This window comes from Phacochoerus africanus, chromosome 1 (genome assembly GCF_016906955.1).
Source record: "Phacochoerus africanus isolate WHEZ1 chromosome 1, ROS_Pafr_v1, whole genome shotgun sequence".
NCBI classification, from domain to species: domain Eukaryota; kingdom Metazoa; phylum Chordata; class Mammalia; order Artiodactyla; family Suidae; genus Phacochoerus; species Phacochoerus africanus.
The window spans coordinates 202,315,633-202,335,110 of record NC_062544.1 but is presented as its reverse complement, the minus strand read 5'-3'; the positions used below and the strand labels follow the sequence as shown (position 1 = coordinate 202,335,110).

At 43.2% G+C, this 19,478-nt stretch overlaps 1 protein-coding gene across 1 annotated transcript; it reads right to left on the bottom strand.

Annotated features, from left to right (window-relative positions):
• Positions 1-6,293: 6,293 nt before the first annotated feature.
• LOC125112881 (5-hydroxytryptamine receptor 3D-like) lies at positions 6,294-12,196 on the bottom strand. Its single transcript, XM_047755349.1, is given in 10 exon segments — positions 6,294-6,808; positions 6,938-7,175; positions 7,347-7,556; positions 8,662-8,753; positions 8,756-8,822; positions 9,317-9,458; positions 9,460-9,495; positions 9,751-9,837; positions 10,312-10,378; positions 12,139-12,196. Coding segments are annotated over 10 exon segments (1,227 nt in total). The 3' UTR covers positions 6,294-6,578.
• Between the last annotated feature and the right edge of the window lie 7,282 nt (positions 12,197-19,478).

Below are 19,478 nucleotides of genomic sequence, written 5' to 3'. Positions count from 1 at the left end.
TTTCATTTTCTTCAGCTATATACCCAGGGGTGGAATTGCTGGATCACGTGGTAGTTCTACTCTTAATTTTTTGAGGAATCTCCATAGTATCTTCCATAGTGACTGCACCAATTTACATTCCTACCAGCCGTGTGCTAGGGTTCCCTTTTCTCCATATCCTCACGAACATTGGTTATTTACAGACTTCTTGTGTGGTTTTAATCTGCATTTCTCTGACGATTAGTGAAAAGAGTTTAATATCCAAACTATATAGACAATTCATATGATTCAGTATCAAAAAAAAAAAAAAAAAAAAAAGAAAACCCAAACAAGCTGATTTAAAAATGGGCAGAAAATCTGAATAGACATTTTCCCAAAGAAAATATACAGATGGCCAAGAGGCATGAAAAGATGCTCAATAAAGTTTAGTTCAATATCTGGCCCATCAGTTCACTATGCATGGGGAGAGACACAGGCCCCTTTGGCAGATATAAGAAAGGTGATTAGGTGGGAGTCAAGAGGCCATATCAGAGACATTCCCTGCTATTCCCATGGTGTGGCTGAGGTGGCTTCCGCCCTGGGTGCAGTTTGGAGGAGCTGGGGGTTGGCAGAAGCACAGAAGCCTGTAGCTGGCAGACTCCAGAGGGCTGGATCCAGGACCTAGCCTTCTATTTCTTAATGCCCGCTAAGTTTCTAATAAAGGCTAGCTCCAAATGGCCTACCCAGAGCTCCCATTTGTTGTACTGTGTGTCCTTTACTTACAGTATTCATATCCTCCTAACTGCTTTGAGAGGCCAGAACTATCACTCCCATTTATGGATTCGAAAACTGAGGTGCAAAGTGGTCAAAAAATTTTACTCAGTGTCCACCCAGTTGGGAGTTGGTAGAATCCAGATTCAAACCCAGGTCAGTCTAGTTCCGTTGTTCTTTTTTTGTTCTTTTTATTACTCCACAACTGGGAAGTCTTGTGGACTACATTATTAGGCTCCTAATTTTCCACAAATGAAATTCCTTGGTCTAGATAACATTTGACCCAAAGGTAAACAGGACAGGAGCTGTAGTTTTGCAAGTCAGATACCAAGACCTTTTCGCCTTAGCTTATTCCAAGGGGGATCACGCTGCATGGCCCTCTGTGGCCCCTTTATTTGTGACCCTGAGGGGTCAGATTTGGGAATATAGCTGTAACCTGGCAAAAGCAGAATTATCTGGTGGGTGGAGGGGAAGTAAGGACCATTGTTTTGGAGCCCTGATAGATGCAATCACATACAGAGGCCATTGGCCAGGGTTAGGGATCCAGGAGCATGGAGGCAGCCAAAACATCTAACCTGCAGGTGAGTCACTACCTGAAGTCAGGTTGGCTGTGACGCCTGGAGCAGAAAGAGAGAGCATCCTAGGACTCCTCAGAGGCACCTGGGAAGAGGGCCCAGGACAACCGCCCACCTGTGGCTGCCACTTTGACAAGCCTGGATTCTTTTGAATAGTGACAACCCCATACTTATCACTTCACTTCTCTCCACTTCATTTTTCTCATCTGAAAAATGAGGGGGTTGTGCTAGAAAGTCTGTAATTCTTTATGTCTAGTGCCTCCCACCCAGAAGTCGATTTTGCCCTTTAGGTGCCAGGCTGCATGGTAAAAAGATGCTGTCTAGTGTGTCCCATTGGGCTTTCTAGTTTTTGCAAGCCTATAAGGGTTTTTTTAAATTCATATTTTAAAAATAATTTAATCTGTGTTGTTGGGTCTATGTCATAAATGAAGACATTTAAACTTGTAAGGTTAAGCCACTTGGATAAGGTTATCCAGCCAGCAAGTAATGGAGTCAAATTAGAACTCAGCTGCCAGGTCCCAGAGTCTCTATACCATATATACTATTTTTTTTCTCTACTATATAGAAGAACCAGTGCCAGCAAATGATCAAATAAGAATTTATCTAAGGGAGAATCACAAATTGGAGAGGAGGAAAAGGATAGACTTGCAGCCTGTGACTTCACACCCTAGAATGAGTCTGCAGGAAAAGGAGACAGAGGCAAAGGCGGTAACAGTGTAATACGTTTTAATGTCGGGTTAATATGGAACCCCAAAATCATGTCGAAAACATGGAGAAATAACTGCTTATAAAGGCTTGGAGAAAAAGAAAGTGAACAAAAATGTGTGCAAGAACCACTGGGTTCCCGTCATGGGCCAACTAGCATCCATGAGGAATTAGGTTCGATCCCTGGCCTTGCTTAGTGGGTTAAGGATCCAGTGTTGTCATGATCTGTGGTGTAGGTCGAAGATGTGGCTTGGATCCCACATTGCTGTGGCTGTGGTATAGGCTGGTGGCTACAGCTCCGATTAGACCCCTAGCCTGAGAACCTCCATATGCCGCGGCTGTGGCCCTAGAAAAGGCAAAAAAGACCAAAAAAAAAAAAAAAAAGTTCTGGATGATTATCCATTGTGTGTTAAGATCACATGTTCAGATTTTGACTTTGAAAATAAAATCACTATAATTACATCATGCCTTCTCTTGCTGAAAGGCAATAGAGCATCTTAATCCATATGTCAAAAAATATAAAGTGCAGGGAGTTCCGGCTTAGTGGTAATGAACCCGACTAGTATCCATGAGGACAAATGTGGGATCCCTGTCTTCGCTCAGTGGGTTAAGGATCTGGCATTGTCATAAGCTTTGGTATCAGTCACAGACATGGCTCAGATCCCACGTTGCTGTGGCTATGGTATAGTCCAACAGCTGCAGCTCTGATTTTACCCCTAGCCTGAGAACTTCCATATGCCTCAGGTGTGGCCCTAAAAAAAAAAAAAAAAAAAAGATAAAGTGCATATTTTCTATTTAAATAAAACATAAAGCTATGTAATGGAAAAAAATGTAAAGAGAATAAGCAGAGAAATATGTATCATGAAGATGGATGGAAAAAAACAGAATGATGCAGATGGATCTCATAATTTCAGAGCCTCTCAAAATCTGGCTAAGTGAGCTACTCAGCTACGTCAAGGATGAGTTCCCCCATGAAGTGACGGTCTCAGGAGAGGGCACAGGCATGGAACATCCAGAAGTATCTGGCAATAAAATATCAGCTGCAAAAAGCTAAATCCCTAGAGAATACAAAGGTAAGAGAATACAAATTGCCCAGTTCAGATCTGGGGAAATATATACTCCAAAAGCAGTGGAGGAAGTGCAGTTAGTGAACTTGGGGGTTATGACTTAGAATGAGGGCGGAGGGAGGGAGTGAGGGGTAGAAAAGACTGAGGGATGGAGTAGAAGGAAATGGACAAGAAAGTTTGTCTCAGGGACTCTTCCTGTATCAATTCTCCTACAGTGTTCACTGATGAAAACTTGCAGCGGCTTTTTGTCTCAACATGGGACTCATGGAGAACCTGTCTGGTTTCATCCCCCGTCTCAGGGGCCATGTGGCAGAGGCTCAGTGCCATGTCTAGAGTCAGCTGACTCATGTCTAGAGTCAGTTCAAACCTCAGCTTTGTCACCTAACTAACTGTGGAAACTTGGGAGACAGCTCAGTGGCTGTCACTGCACGTTTCTGTGCTTCATTTCCTCATTTATTTGAATATATAAAATGAGGATAGTAATACAAAACCATAGTTCTAGAACCTAAAGGGCTTTGAAAACCAAATGATTTTTTGTAAGTTATTCGGTGGCAAACCTGCCCTGAGTTGATGTGAGACTATTCGTAATTTCATTTTTGCTACCTGGTGTGAATATTCGTAGGTTTTTTCCGCAGAAATATTGTGTTTGAGTAGAGGGTGCTACTCCATACTCAGCTTGGGGTATTAGTAATATATAGTACATGCATGATTGTTATCTTAAAATTTTTTTATTTAAAAAAATTTTTAATTTTTTTGCTTTTTTTAGAGCCATACCCATGGCGTATGGAAGTTCCTGGGCAAGGGGTTGAATTGGAGCTACAGCTGCTGGCCTACACCACAGCCACAGCAAGGCCAGATCTGAGCCATGTCTGTAACCTACACCATAACTCATGGCAATGCTGGATCCTTAATCCACTAAGCAAGGCCAGGGATCAAACCTGCGTCCTCATGGATACTAGTTGGATTCATTTCCACTGAGCCAAAGGGGAACTCCTGTTACCTTTTTAAAATCTGAAAAATTCTGCATTTGGCTCCAAGGTATTTGTGGATCTCTAGATCCTACGTCATAGGGTTACTGTAAGGATTAAATGTGCGTATTTATATAAAGCACTTAGAAAAGTGCCTGCCATATATTAATAATCAATGTTGGTTGTTATTATTACTATACTGTGTTCTTTCTAAAGGCCCATTTTGTAGAAGCTGTGAGTTGAGGAACTGCCAAAATAATAACAGATGCCCTAAATAATAACGACACGCTAATTTAGATGACTATCAGGGCTCCTGTTTTAAGCCTAGATTGTGTATATACTAGATCTTGGACATGCCTGGAGGGCTGGTGATGCCGAGAGGAGTGCTTGACAAGCTTCTAGAAACTGAAGAGCCAAAGACTTTCCTGAAATGTAAAAAAAGAAAATTGGGAGTTCCTGTTGTGGCTCAGTGGGTTAAAAATCCGATATAGTGTCCATGAGGATGTAGGTTCAATCCCTGGCCTCACTCAGTGGGTTAAGGATCACATGTTGCTGTGGCTGTGACGTAGGCTGACAGCTGCAGCTCCAATTTGACCCCTGGCCTGGGAACTTCCACAGGCTGCGGCTGTAAAAAGAAAAAAAAAAAAAAAAAAAAAAGGCAGAGCAAAATAAAAGGAGAATTAAGGGACATAAGTTTCGTTGGAAGACTTGAGTGAAAGGAGCCATTCAGAGTAGAGCAGGGTATTTCTGCTTCGGTATGCCCAGATTCCTGTGGACTTCGGACTGCATGGAAAGAGCAAATGACATCTGGTCCTGGTGACTCAGCCCCGACCTGGGAACATGTGTACTGAGAGTTCAGCCCTCCAGAGGCTTGGGCTCTGAGGGGGCAGAAGCTCTGCAATGAATATCGGGGTAGGACCTCAGGCCCGCACCACCAGCAGCCATACTTCTAGTGGACATTGGTAGCCTTGCAACCCTTGGAGCATCTACAGTGACCAGAGGAAGCCAAAGACATTTGAGGAAGAGCAGTGGAGAAGAGGAACCCAGAAAAGAGAGTTTAGTAAACAATATTATGACTCTCTTTTTTTCCCACTACCCTGTTATGACCTGGGAAATTTAGGCTTCAGATAGAAAGTAGTAAAGTAAAGAAAGGAAAAGAAACGGTTGTGAAAAATGAAAGATTGTGGGAACTTCCCTGATGGTCTTGTGGTTAGGAATTGGCGCTTTCACTGCTGCGGCCCAGGTTCCATCCCTGGTCTGGGCACTGAGATCCCACAAAGATTGTGTTCAAGTTGTAATTGAGTTGATCTTGAGTCTGTGCTTTTCTGAACCTGTGTCCAGCAAATCATACCACAGGTCTCATGCGATACAGTGAGGCCTTCACCTCCCCCCAGGAAGCTATTGGAAATGATGGGCCAATAGATACAGACTTTCAAATGATGAGGCAGTTGATAAGGAGAGGAATTCTCCAGTTTACGTGGGGGCATTTGTATTACTCCCAAATAAAGCAGGTGCCATTTTCAAATGTGCTTTCCTTGGCCCAGGGTTCTTTTCTTAGTATGATTAAGGATGGATCATAATGTGAGAAAAAAGAATGTGTACATGTGTGTGTAACTGGGTCACCTTGCTGTGCAGTAGAAAAAAAAATAATGTATTGGAGAAATAAAAAAAACATTAAAAAAGATTTTATTACCTATATGGGAAAAGAATCTGAAAAAGGATAGATATATGGATATGTAATTGCTGTCATACACCTGAAATCAACACATTATAAATTAATTATACTCCAATATACATTTAAAAACATTTTTTAAAAGCTTAAAAAAATAAAAAAAGGATGGATCAACTCTAATTGCAGCACAGACAGCAGAATTTAGAATTATGTTAACACTTTAAGTACTTAATGATGAATGAGTCATATGTCAGGCTGAGACAAAATGCTTCACTCTTTAAACAAGAGATGCCTGTTTCTGGCATATTATTAATTGCTGAAGCTTAAATCCAGGATAATTTGTGATAATTTAGGTGAATCCCTATTTTATTGTAATTCCTTGTAATAGATTTTGCCCCCTTCTCTCTCCTCTCCCCACTTTCTCATATTGTTTAATAGATTTAAAAAACAAGAAAATCCTTCTTACTTTGGTAATGTAAAGTTTCTGCAAACTTTCTGCAAAGTTTCTCAACCTCAAGGTTTTTGGTACTATAATATAATGCAGGGATGAACCAATGCCTTCTGCAAAGGGGTTTATTGGAGGAGATTCAATCACGGAAGTATTCCAGGAACCTGAATCCTGAGGAGCCAGGCAGGCAGGACGGTTGGGAGGGCTGAGGGGAGTAGATGGCATGCAGGAGCAAGGACTTCACTCATGAGGGCACAGGAACCCATCAGGTCTTGTCTGAAACTGCACAGGAAGACCAGGTTGAAAGCAAGGCGTTGTCAAGTCTGTAAGACAGGATTTGGGTAGGTGTGAGGGCCTGGCTGTTTCCTGGAGAAAAGAGAAGCTCTTGCCTGGAGCTCTCAGGTGGGCATCTCCCTAGGTGTTCCAGAGGACGATGACCGTGGTAATGGAGGTGGCCAAGAAGAGCAGGTAGAGGCGGAAGAGCAGGGAGTCCATCATGTGGCTGCACTGCACCCACAGGCTGACCAGGTGCTGCTTCTGAGCCTCATCTTCTGGCTGGGTGCTTGCTGACCCAGGGCACCCACTTAGTTCTGCCTCTCTGGGACCCGGCCCCTTCCCCACCAGCTCCACGGGCTCCTTTGTGCCTGCAGAGACAGAGACTCAGCTGTGGGCGGCCAAGGTCAGCTGGGGAGGTGTGGGGGCAGGGACGGAGGCGGGGGCAGGGAATTGGAGGGGACGGAGGAGGGAGTGTGGGCCGTGCAGGCTTCCCTCACCAGGCAAGTGGGCGGGACCGAGGCTCTGACCCGAGTTTCCCCTTTGGGGTGCAACCACGGGGCAGCATTTCCTTGGGCTGGTGCGGTGCAGAAGCAGGGAATGGAGCCAGCGGGGCAGGGGTGGGGGCTGGGTGGTGGCCAGGTGCAGCAGGTAGGTGATGAAGATGGTCTCCAGCAGGCTGACCACCATCAGTGACAGACACAGGGCGAAGTAGACACCTGGGTGGAAGGAGCACACCTGAGGGAGTCAGGTTCAGAGGACCCTCCAAGCCTCCCTTCTTCTGTCTCACACAGCGAGCCCTTTCCAAGATGACCGCTTTCTCCCTCTGTCTTAGCTGCCTCTGCAGATCTAGCCAGTTCAGCCCCCTGCCCTGCCTCCTCCCCCCTCTTCCAACAGTGGGGTGGGGGCCATACTGATGAGGGGGGTGCCACTGATGGGGAGTAGGTCGTTCATCATGAGCAGGAAGACGTTGTAGCCCAGGAGGAGTGTTATCTTGAATGGGGCACGGTTCTCGCTTTCTGCCGGCAGGTAGAAGCTGAGGGCATCGATGGCCACCAGAAAGCTACTGGGCACCAGAAGGTTTATGACATAGAGGGTGGGTCTGCGTCTTATGGCCACCTTGTGGGGAGAGGAGGAGAAGTGAGAAGTAGGCTGGGAGGCTGCCAAGCCAGTTAAGAGCAAGAGTTGAGATTTGTCCCAGAGCACACATTCTGGAAGGAAACATTATCTCAGGGGCCTTTCACTGCCCTCCCTCTCCAGCAAAGCCATCCTAGTCACCACTCTGCCTTTGCAGGGTTGATTCTACTATGCTGCTTACGACTGAAATGGATCTCATTCCTTCTTGGTCGAAAGTGTCAACTTTCTCTACCTAAATATTTATTCCTACCGATGTGCTCTTAGCAGAATTGAGGAACCAGATTCCTGATATCATGTGTTATATTTCTGCTGCTTTCCTCATCAAGGTCTAATCTCTAGTGATTTTGCTGGTGGACATTCAAAACCAGTAGCAGGGAGGAAACAAGACAGAGCAGATATTTTGAGGTCACCAGGATTTGGAATCATAATATCCTTAAGACAGCGTTTTATAACTTTTCCACCACCTCATTTTAAATTTCATTTCTTTTTCTTTCTTCTTCTTCTTTTTTTTTTTTTTTAGGACCGCAACTGTGGCACATGGAAATTCCTGCTAGAGGTCAAATTGGAACTACAACTGCCGGCCTACGCCACAGCCACAGCAATGCCAGATCCGATCCACACTTGTGACCTACACCACAGATCACTGCAACACTAGATCCTTAACCCACTGAGCAGAGCCAGGGATCGAACCCACATTGTCATGGGTACTAGTCGGGTTTGTTACCACTGAGCCACAATAGGAACTCCCTCATTTTTAATTTAATTTTTTCCACCACCTCTTTTTAAAAATAAATATAAAAATTCCTGCCCCCCAGACAGTTCTGATAGACCTGGGGATGGAGGGTAGCGGGGAGTTTCATGCTTATTATAAATCACTGCTATGGGAGCTTTGTTTCCTCTTCAGAGAGGATCCACTATGTACTGAGAGCCAGGTACTGTTCTAGGTACTGCAGATTTATCAGTGAAAAAAGTGATGACAATCCCTGCCCCCATGGAGCTTATTTTCTAGTGAGAGAGCTTACATTCCAGTGGAGGACATATGCCACACATCTTAGGAAAACGTCCCAATCCGGGCCCCTGAGCTCACATAGAAGACGATTTGGTTGTACTCGTTGGTGCCAACAGTCATCATCTTCATCCTTTGATGGATACCCTGAAGTACCCACTCCCCTTTGCTCCAAACGACATTCTGCGATGTTTTTGAAATCTCCCGCACGTCCTTCTCCATGCCCAGGACCATGTTCTCCACTGCAAAGGAGATCCATACAACTCAGCCGCTCCCAGTGCTTCCAGCCCCTTTGCTCAGACTGCGGGATTCCTTACCACTCACCTTCTACCACCCCTTTCAGTGAGACTCCCATCCTGTTCCCAGCTTTCTGTCCTCCTCTCTCAAAACCCTGTCTCTGGAGTTCCCGTTGTGGCTCAGTGGTTAACAAATCCAACTAGGAACCATGAGGTCGCGGGTTTGATTCTTGGCCTTGCTCAGTGGGTTAAGGATCTGTGAGCTGTGGTGTAAGTTGCAGACATGGCTCGGATCCTGCATTGCTGTGGCTCTGGCGTAGGCTGGCAGCTACAGCTCTGATTAGACCCCTAGCCTGGGAACCTCCATATGCTGCAGGAGCAGCCTTAGAAAAGGCAAAAAGACAATAAATAAATAAATAAATAAATAAATAAATAAATAAATAAATAAATAAATAAATAAAAAAAAACAAACCCCTGTCTCTGCCTGCCAATGTATGAACTTCACTCACCTGTGTAGATGAAAGAGCCGAAGGTGAGCGTGCAGTTCTGTTCATCAAAGGGGAAGTAGAAGATGTCCAGTTTGCAGATGCTGACCATGCGCATTGGCTTACTGTATTTGATGTGGCCATCACTGTTGACATAAGCCATGAGACCTGGAGGTGTCTGATCCATGTCCATGCTGTATGTGAGGAGGACAGGGAGGTGGGTGTTGTGGGATCCCCATCAGACTTGGCCTTCTTTCTCTCTCAGGTCACCGCATTCCTATGCTCCAGCCCCACTCTTGTGACTCCCCTCTTCCACCTGTCACCACGTTCTAGGGGTTTCAGATGCTGCTTCTTTCTAAGTTGAGTCTTGGTGTGGCCCCTTCTGGTTACATCACGCCCTTGCCTGGAGATATGGCTTCCTTTTTGCTTTTTTCAGCGCTAATACTCACAACTCTTCGATGAAGATATCTGGGAGCCATAGGTTCTCAGTTGCTATGCTGAGCTTCTTGATGCCCCCACATTCCTCTGGGTTCCACCTGATGAATGGGTTGTACCAGACCTAGAGGAGACCGTGGTGTGGGACAAACAGCGGATGGGAACTAGTTGTAGGGTTCCTCTGTCTCCTGCACTTTACATCCCTTTTTTGCTCATGTCTTTACTTTCCCACTCCCTCTTTGGCGACAGCTGTCACAATGTCACTAACAAAGTTTTCCTCGCTTCCATTTCTCCCTCCATGCTCTCAAGGGAGACCTTGAGCTTGGACTTGGATTCCCTGGGATGGAGCGCCTTAAGTATGGGCTTCCATAATCTTCATTTATGCCACCTGCTCTTGAGCCCCATCTCTGCCCTCCTAAAGTGGCAGAATGATCGGGGGGGGGGGTATGTTTTCATTGTTGGTCTGACTCTGTTTGAACTTGTCTAATTTGTGGGTATCCTTAGGCTTATCCATTTTAATCTGCAAAGTTAGACCCTGGAGTGGAATAAGGGAGGTTCCAGAGCAAAGGGGAAACTGAGTCTGCCGTACCATATTTAGCCACAGGAATGATGTCATCAGTTGAAGCTGTGCATCCTGGAGAAACAATTTTTTAAGTGATTTTTATTTTTTTCATTATAATTGGTTTACAGTGTTCTGTCAGCTTTCTACCGTACAGCAAATAAGCAATGGAAAAACAATTTTTATCCAGGGTCATTTACTTTGAGAAGTCAGGTCCAATGCCACCACCCACCTCGTACTCATTTCCAAGGCTGTTCTGTGTAGCAATTATGATTTTTAATCATAAGCTCCTGAAAAATGTAGGTCAAATAATCCAGGGTACATGGGAAATGTAAGTGAAAGCACCAGTATGAGGGTCCATTGGGATTCAGTGTATTGTGGAGTAGTCACAAAAAAGGACAGCTTTTACCTGGAGTGATGTCACTGTAGCATTCCCTGACATGCCTCCCCACCCCATAGACTGAGCTCTTAATTTTACAAAATCCAGTTAGGGGACTCACTTCTCACCATTAGACCATTACAGAGTTGGATCAGGACTCACCACTTCCAGGATGGCAGACAAGGTGAAGGAGATGTTGACATGAGTGGGGATGCTGAAGTTGGTGACTGGACGGAAAGCCTTTCTGTCAAATACTGCTTGGAAGGCAGCAGGATCCACCCCATGCTGGTCAAAGCCTGAGCAATTGATGGGGAATGTGCCTCCTCTTCCTGTGGAGAGCAGAGACTGTGAGAAGAGTGCCAGGGCTGGGGCCTGGGGAGTATTTCTGCACAGAGATGGCAGGGGGCTTGGGAGAAGCATGTGGATTCCTCCTTCCTGGCCTGGGAGCTTGAGGTGCGGTGGTAGGCAAATGGTGGGAGTGGCTATTGTGAACTGAGTCCGGGCTCCATCCTCAATTCCATTGTCTTTCTCTGCATGCAAAGCTTGTCCAAATCTGTATGCAAACTCAGCTCTGACCACCACTTTTTAGTGTCCTGCTATATTCTTAATAATCTCACCACACGCTTCTGTCCTTGGGCCATTCGGGTGAATGTCAGTGACAGAGTTTGCAATCACAGTTTCTTCCTCACTCTATGAACAGGGCATAGATGATCATGAATTAATGACGAGAGAAATAATCATGCAGGTAGTGAAAAATACGTGGGAAAGAACTCAGTTTCTCAATTGAATGCTGTGTGTCTGCTATGTGCTGTGATTTTTCTCTTCTAAAATTCAGGGGTCATCACCACTGAGAAGATCTTAGAAAGAGTCCCTTGATACCCATCTTATATCCAACTCTTTTCTTACCATACTTTGTGGAGCAGAAACAGAAAATGTATGTGGTAACATCTTCTGTTAGAGTCTCTTTTTATTTGTCTCTGATGTTGTCCTAACCCTCATTGCTTACTCTCAGTAGTGAAGAAGAAAGTACTCTAGATTGGAAAAATTGTCCTGATAGTTTCCCTCTTTCATGGTAGATCTTCTCCTCCACCTCCTTCCCCTTAGCATCTTCCCTGCTGCGTTTCCTTTGCTTAAAAGAACTGAGAAAGATTTTTCTTCTCAACATCAGTTAATACTAAAAAACCATGAAGTAGGTTATATGCCTGGAGAGAGAATAACATGGGGAAAGAGAAGCGGCCCATAGCAGCAGGGAGGGTGGAGAAATAGCTAAAGAGAAGAGTCAACGAAGGGTTAGGAGTCTAGAAAGAGCTACAAAGCTGTCTGCATCATGAGTTTCCATTTTTACCGAAATGAATACCTAGTCATTGACTGTCTAGAAATCACAAAAATTAGCTTGGTTTCCCTGTTTCTCAGAAGTTATATGTATGCTGTGCTCCTGCTCTCATCCCATCTTACCTTGATGCAGCAGGTGGAGAATGAGGCAGAGGAAGAATCCTTCCCCATGGAGCCAGCCTCTTTCCATCTCCCTCTCCTTGGCTCTTCTCTGGGGACTTAGTGATGCTGTGGACCTTAAAAGACCACAGGCCACACCTCAAGCCCTGGCTTTGAATAATTCATGTGTCAGGTGGCATCAGCCATCTCTCTAGCAGGCGCCCCTGGTGACAACAGAATATCATGGAGGACTGCTCCATCCCATGTCCTAACTAGACCTGAATCTGATCTCCAAAAGTATTTGGACAAATCAGTTTTGAGAAGAGGAATAAAAAAATATCAAGTTACTGGAGCAGTGTTAATGGCCTCCTCATACTGTTTATATCCCTCTGGCATATAGCATGCCACAGAAAAGGCAGAAAATGACTGCCATTGCCTTTAGGTGGCACATGCACTTATTTTAACCCTACTGCTATCTTTCAAAAAAAAAAAATTGAAGGGGGCCTCCTTTTTTGTAACCAACTTCATATTCTGAAATTTTATTTATTTATTTATTTATTTATTTATTTATTTATTTTTAGGGCTATAGCCTCGGCATATGGAGGTTCCCAGGCTAGGGGCTGAATCAGACCTATAGCTGCTGTGATGTACCACAGCCACAGCAATGCAAGATCTGAGCCTTGTCTGTGACCTACACCACAGCTTATAGCAAAGCTAGATCCTTAACCCACTGAGCAAGGCCAGGGATTAAACCCAGAATCCTCTTGGATGCTAGTCAAATTCATTTACACTGAACCACAATGGGAACTACTATTTTTAATTTTTAAATTGAAGTATAGTTCATTTACAATGTTGTGTTAGTTTCTGGTGTCCAGCAAAGTGATTCAGTTTTATACATAAATATATTACTTTTTATTTTCTTTTCCATTATGGTTTATCACAGGATATTGAATATAGTTCCCTGTGCTATACAGAAGGACCTTGCTTATCCATTCTTTCTATAATAGGCTGCTAATCCCAAACTACTAATCCAGCCCTGCCCCACCCCCTTCCTCTTGGCAATCACAAGTCTGTTCTCCATGTCTGTGAGAGAGATAAGTTCTGTTTCTGTTTCATAGATAAATTCATTTGTGTCATATTTTAGATTCCAAATATAAGTGATATCATATGGTAGTTGTCTTTCTGATTTATTTTGCTTAGTATGATAATCTCTAGGTCCATCCATATCACTGCAAATGGCATTATTTCATTCTTTTTTATGGCTGAGTAATAGTCCATTGTGTATATGTACCACATCTTCTTTATACATTCATCTGTTGATGAACATTTAGGTTGTGTCCATGTCTTGGTTATTGTAAATAGTGCTGCTATGGGCATTGGAGTGCAAGTATCTTTTCAAATTATATGTTTTAGATTCTGAGGTTTTAAATATGACTTCTACACTAGCAAGTCTTAACCTCTGATTTTTTTGAGTGTGTCAGAAGCAATTTGGACCCAGGTCTATTGGATGGAGGGAATGGGGTGGAGGGGAAGTTGCAGGGCTTTCAGTAGAGCCTTACTTATGAGGTCATGAGTGATCAGCCTGCAGATCCTAGTGTTTTTGTTTGTTCGTTTGTCTTGTTTTTTGTTTTTGGCCCTGCTAGTGCTTTTAAGAAATTAGTTAGTTGTCAACACTTTTAAAACTGGGAGATTTCACATAAAAACTGTTTCTGGTTTCACTTGAAAAATTAGATCAAGTAATACTGGCCTCACATTTCTGCTTGACAACAATGCTTTCTCCCAAATCTAAGACGTAGGTAAGCCCTTTGGATGGATCATATTCTTTCTAGACCATCATAGTTTTTCTCATCAATTATTGCGTTATTCCTCCCAACTCCCCATATCACCTGCTTGACCTCTGTAGGTGTTTAACTTTGCTTTTGAATGTTAAGATTAATTTTCTCATTTGATTCTTAAAGAGCCTTAGGCAGTAATTTCAAAATGTCTAGGTGATTGTGGGTCTTGTCAGATTTAGAATGTGCGAATATTTGGTTCCTGGTAAAACCAGACATATGATGGGTAAGCGGCCAAAGTCATCAGCAGTTTAACCTGTTTTCTTCTAGAATGACTTTTATCAGGGAGGGCTCCGGGAAGTGTCATCAGTGGCTGTGAGACCCAAGGGAGAGATGTTGCTTCGATGAAGAAGCTTTTCAGATTGTTCTATGAGACAGTAAGAAAGGTCTAAGACCAAATCATTTTTTCTGCTAGAATCATGTCACCCTCTCTCAGCCCCAGTTTCCTCCTCTCCAAGATTGAGAGGATGAAACGTATCTTACAAGAGTTTTATGTGGTTAGAGATAATGTTTGTAGATTGCTTATCCCATCCTAAGCAACTAGTGAATTGAAGCAGCAATAACAGTAAGAAATGGCAGAAAGAGTAGTTGTTACTGTCGTCTCCAATGTCTCAGAATTGCTCAGGTTACTTCAGGCTGAATAGAATCTTCCGGACCTGGAGTTCCTGTCGTGGCTCAGTGGTTAACAAAGGACTAATGAGTGAACATGGACTAGCATCCATGAGGATGTGCGTTCGATCCCTGGCTTCCCTGGTCACAGACATGGCTCAGATCTCAAGTTGCTGTGATTGTGGCGTGGACCGGCGGCTACAGCTCTAACTTGACCCCTAGCCTGGGAACCTCCGTGTGCCTCCCGTGTGGCCCTAAAAAGACAAAAGACAAAAAGTAAAAAAAGAATCTTCCAGACTTAAAATATCTGGGTTGACTGAATCACCAGTTCGCATGAGCACAAGTGTTTTCTTTCAGCCTCACTCAGCTGCATACTGACAGAGACCATCCCTCCACCCCCTTCAGCATCATTCCTCACCTTTTGAGAAAGGCTTAGGATGGGATAAGCAACCTTCAAGAAGTCCCCCCCCCTGCCCTTTTTAAAGATGACTTTGAATTAGCATTTCCCAAAGCATTTTCTGTGGAATACCAGTTCTACAGGGTGTTAAATGCTTTTCTGAAAATTACTTTTTTTTTAAGCTCGAAAAAGTCTGAGAAATGCTGAATTAAACAAGGAGATATAGATTTTATTGCTGTAGAATTTCTCAGTATATTTAGCTAGATACACTGGAAATTAACTTTTCTCAGAATATTTTGCAGAACTAGTACTCTGTGGATATTTTTGGGAAACACTGCCTTAGGTAAATAGAGTAAATCTAGAAGGAAGAAAACTTAAAAAATTTGTCTTAGACTTGCAACAGATAGAACATAGAATGCAGGCAGCATGTATATAAATAAATCAAGAAACTTTAAAAATAAATGAGATAAGCCTTTTTTAGATAAGTATTTTATTTATTTTTAATTTTTAAAAATTTTTTGGGCTGCACCCACAGCATGCTGAAGTTCTTGGGTCAGGGATGGAACCTAAGCCACAGCAGTGACAATGCTGGACCCTTAACCCACTCGGCCACCAGGGAATTCCTAGATAAGTATTTTAAAACCTGAAGTTTCATTGGAACTGTAAGAACCTACAAATAAATAGAAGGTAAAGCAGATACCAATTTCCACCTGTTTCTGAAACCCTGAACAATATAAACTTAGACTGCCTCAAGGAGGAATTTTTTTTTCTTTCTTTTCCTCTAGATCAGTGGCTTATCAGCTGCAGGACACATGTCATCTACCTAGATCTAATTTTAGGATGAGAATTTTAAAACATACTTTAGTATTGTTACCTCAAAAATATACTCAGGCAGCAACATTTTAGTAGCTGAAGAGCGATGCTGATTTTTTTTCATTGGTGGTCTTGGAATCAATAACATATATAATTTGAGTTTTAAGAGTACATATTTTTTTCTTTATGGAATTCAATAAGTGTCTAATCGGAGCTGTAGCCACCGGCCTACGCCAGGGCCAGAGCAACTCGGGATCCGAGTCGAGTCTGCAACCTACACCACAGCTCATGGCAACGCTGGATCCTTAACCCACTGAGCGAGGCAAGGGATGGAACCTGCAACCTCATGGTTCCTAGTTAGATTCATTTCCACTGCGCCACGAAGGGAACTCCAATAAGTGGATTATTTTTAATGAAAAATAAACACAGCCTACATCAGTTTTTAATTTTCCTGAACTGACATTCATGCCAGAGAGGTTATCGCCAATGTAGAACAAAATCATTTCTCTCTTTTTCTAATCAAAAGCCCCTATTTATAAAGCAACACACATACCTGAGAAGCTTTGGGGACTGACTGGGAGTGACCACTCTTCCGCTAGACCTGGTCTAGTGAGAAAGCTCCATCTTGGCTGCACTATTGGTTCTGGCTTCTCCGGCTTAGTGGGACCCTGTCACTTCTGATTTGGGACCTGACAGGTGCCCAGTCCATACTTCACAATGTGGGAGAATTTCTCATGTACATTTTACCATTAGAGATATTACACACTGCATCCTTTTATTTGCTTCAGTAAGTCATCCTTCACTGTCTTTCTAGGAGAAGTAAAATCCCAAAGTCTGTCTATAAACTGTGATGCTTGTTATTTTAGCTGAGTAGATTTAGATGGTTGTTCTGGGTAAAGGAACATGGAAATTACAGTATTGTCAGAACCTCAGATTTGAGTAGGAGAGTGACAGGAAATGAAGTTGTGGTACTATGTGGGGCCAGATCACAGAAGTTCTTGCAAAACAAGCTAAAGTTTGGTTCAACTTTATAGCCCAGTGTTTCCCAAACTTGAATAAGGTTTAGACCTCTTTTAAGGGAAACAATTCTCCTAAACCTCTCTTGGTGACTTAAATTATTTATATTACAGAATTACTTGAATATGTATATTCATAAAAGCATATTTCAAGTCCTTATGCTTATAGTTCTTTTTTTTTTTTTTGGTCTTTTTGTCTTTTTAGGACTGCACCTGCAGCACATGGAAGTTCCCAGGCTAGGGGTTGGTCAAATCAGAGCTACAGCTGCTGACCTATGCCACAGCCACAGCAACGAAGAAGAGCCGAGTCTGTGACCTGCAGCTGTGACCCACAGCTCACAGCAATGCCGGATCCTTAACCCCCTGAGCGATGCCAGGGATTGAATTTACGTCATCTTGATTATTAGTCAGATTCGTTTCCCCTGAGCCACAACAGGAACTCCCTTATAATTCTTAGAACACTATAAAATTAAAATAAACCTACAAAATTTTATATTCTTTACATTCTGTCTTCTTCTAGATCGACACAACACTAATATAATGTGGTGGATAATATTGTTTTATTAAAATTAGATTATTGCTGACATTTTCCCCTCTTTATAATAAAGAACTAATTTTTGAAACACCTATTACTTTGCTGAGCCAGTCTGATAGAGCATCTCAGTATAATAGTTCTTAAAAGTTTTTTAAAAGCAATTCTTCATTTCATTCAAATTAAGTACCCCTACTGCTGATGAACTTGGAGGGTTATCATTACAAAAGTGGGGAGTGTGTAATACTTTCCTTCATAAAGTGAATATGTGATATGACTTATCATAACACACCTATACTACTGGGTTCTGTGTGAACACTTCTCCCCCACAGTTCTCTATGAAAAATACTGTGAAAACTTTGTCTCTATACCATGCTATGATGTCATTTAGCTTTCCTTTGGCGTTGTTTACACCTTAAATCCTCTCTTCTTTTCTAATTTGCCTGAGACCAATAAAGAGGCACATTATTCTATGGCACTGTGTTGTTTCCATGATGTCAAATAAAAGATTGTTTATTGGAGTTCCCATTGTGGCTGAGCGATAAACCCGATGAGTATCCACAAGGGCTAAGGTTCACTCCCTGGCCTTCATGGCATTGCCGAGAGCTGTGGTGTAGGTTGCAGATGTGGCTTGGATCTGGCATTGCTGTGACCATGGCACAGGCTGGTGGCTGTGGCTCCAATCTGACCCCGGGCCTAGGAACTTCCATATGCTTCAGGTGTGACCATAAAAAAAAAAAAAAAAAGATTCTGTTTATTAACTAACTTGAAAAAGTCCAGAGATCCCTTTGTGGCTCAGTGGTTAACAAACCCGAATAGTATCCATGAAGACTCTGGTTCAATCCCTGGCCTCGCTCAGTGGGTTAAGGATCCGGTGTTGCCATGAGCTGTGGTGTGGGTTGCAGATGCGGCTTGGATCCTGTGTTGCTGTGGCTGTGGCCGGCAGCTGTTGCTCCAATTCAGCCCCTAGCCTGGGAATCTTCATATACCTTGGGTGTGGCCCTAAAAAGACAAAAGACAAAAAAAAAGTCTTATTCCATGAAAATGACTTTCATTGTAAAATTAATCTGCAAAAGAGAAATTTTGTTTATATAACTGGCAGAAGGATTCACCATGGTGCCACAGCACATGTGGGATGATGACGTTATTAGCTCTTGGCACGTTGGGTGGAGGAGGGTGTCAGGGGGCTACTGCAGTAGAGCATTTCTTATGTCTTTGCATGACCACCATCCATCCAGTCCTGTGATCAGAAACTAAGGTGTTACCCATGACATCTTTTTTTCACATCTTAACACACTTAACTCACCAACAAGGTTTGTGGATGTTACCTCCTAAATTTCTCGAGTCTGCCCACTTCCCTCCATCTTTGCCACCACAGTTCTAGCCCGAGCCTCTATCCTGAATGACACCAGTCACTCCCAGCTAGGCTCTTCTTTTCCATTTTAGCTGCCTCTAATTCTTTCTCCAGTCTGCCAGCCTCAGGGAAGTTTTCAAAATGGAAATTTAATCTCTCAACCCTTAACCCATTCACCTTTTAAAACCTTGCAGTGGTTGCGTTTGGCTCTTCCTCTAAAAACCTATGACATGGTCTTTTCCTTCCCTTCCTGACTGACCCACCACCTGACCTTCGTTGTCCCCTCTGCTTGGAGTGCTCCTTCCTCTGCCTACTTCCACCATCTTTACCTCACTACCTCCTACTCTCTTTTGGATGTAACATTTACCATTCTTTCCTGGTATACATCACAGTTATAGTTTAAATGTGGATTAGAGTTTATCCAGGACTCAACCCTTGTCTATTTTAGCTCCAGGAGTTCACATTATGGCTCAGTGGTTAGCACACCCAGCTAGTAACCATGAAGTTTCGGGTTCGATCCCTGGCCTTGCTCAGTGTGTTAAGGATCTGGCGTTGCTGTGAGCTGTGGTGTAGGCAGGCAGCTACATCTCCGATTCAACCCTTAGCCTGGGACCCTCCATATGCTGAAGGTGCAGCCCTAAAAAGAAAAGAAAAACAAAATTTAGCTCCATTGTATCTCCATCAAATATTGAATAAATGAGTCTGTTTAGTACATTACACATATACCACACAAATAGATTTAAAAATGCATATAGTTCTGCATTGCAACTCATATTCTCTAGCCCTTCCCTAAAGGTTGGAGAATATCACCCCCAAAACA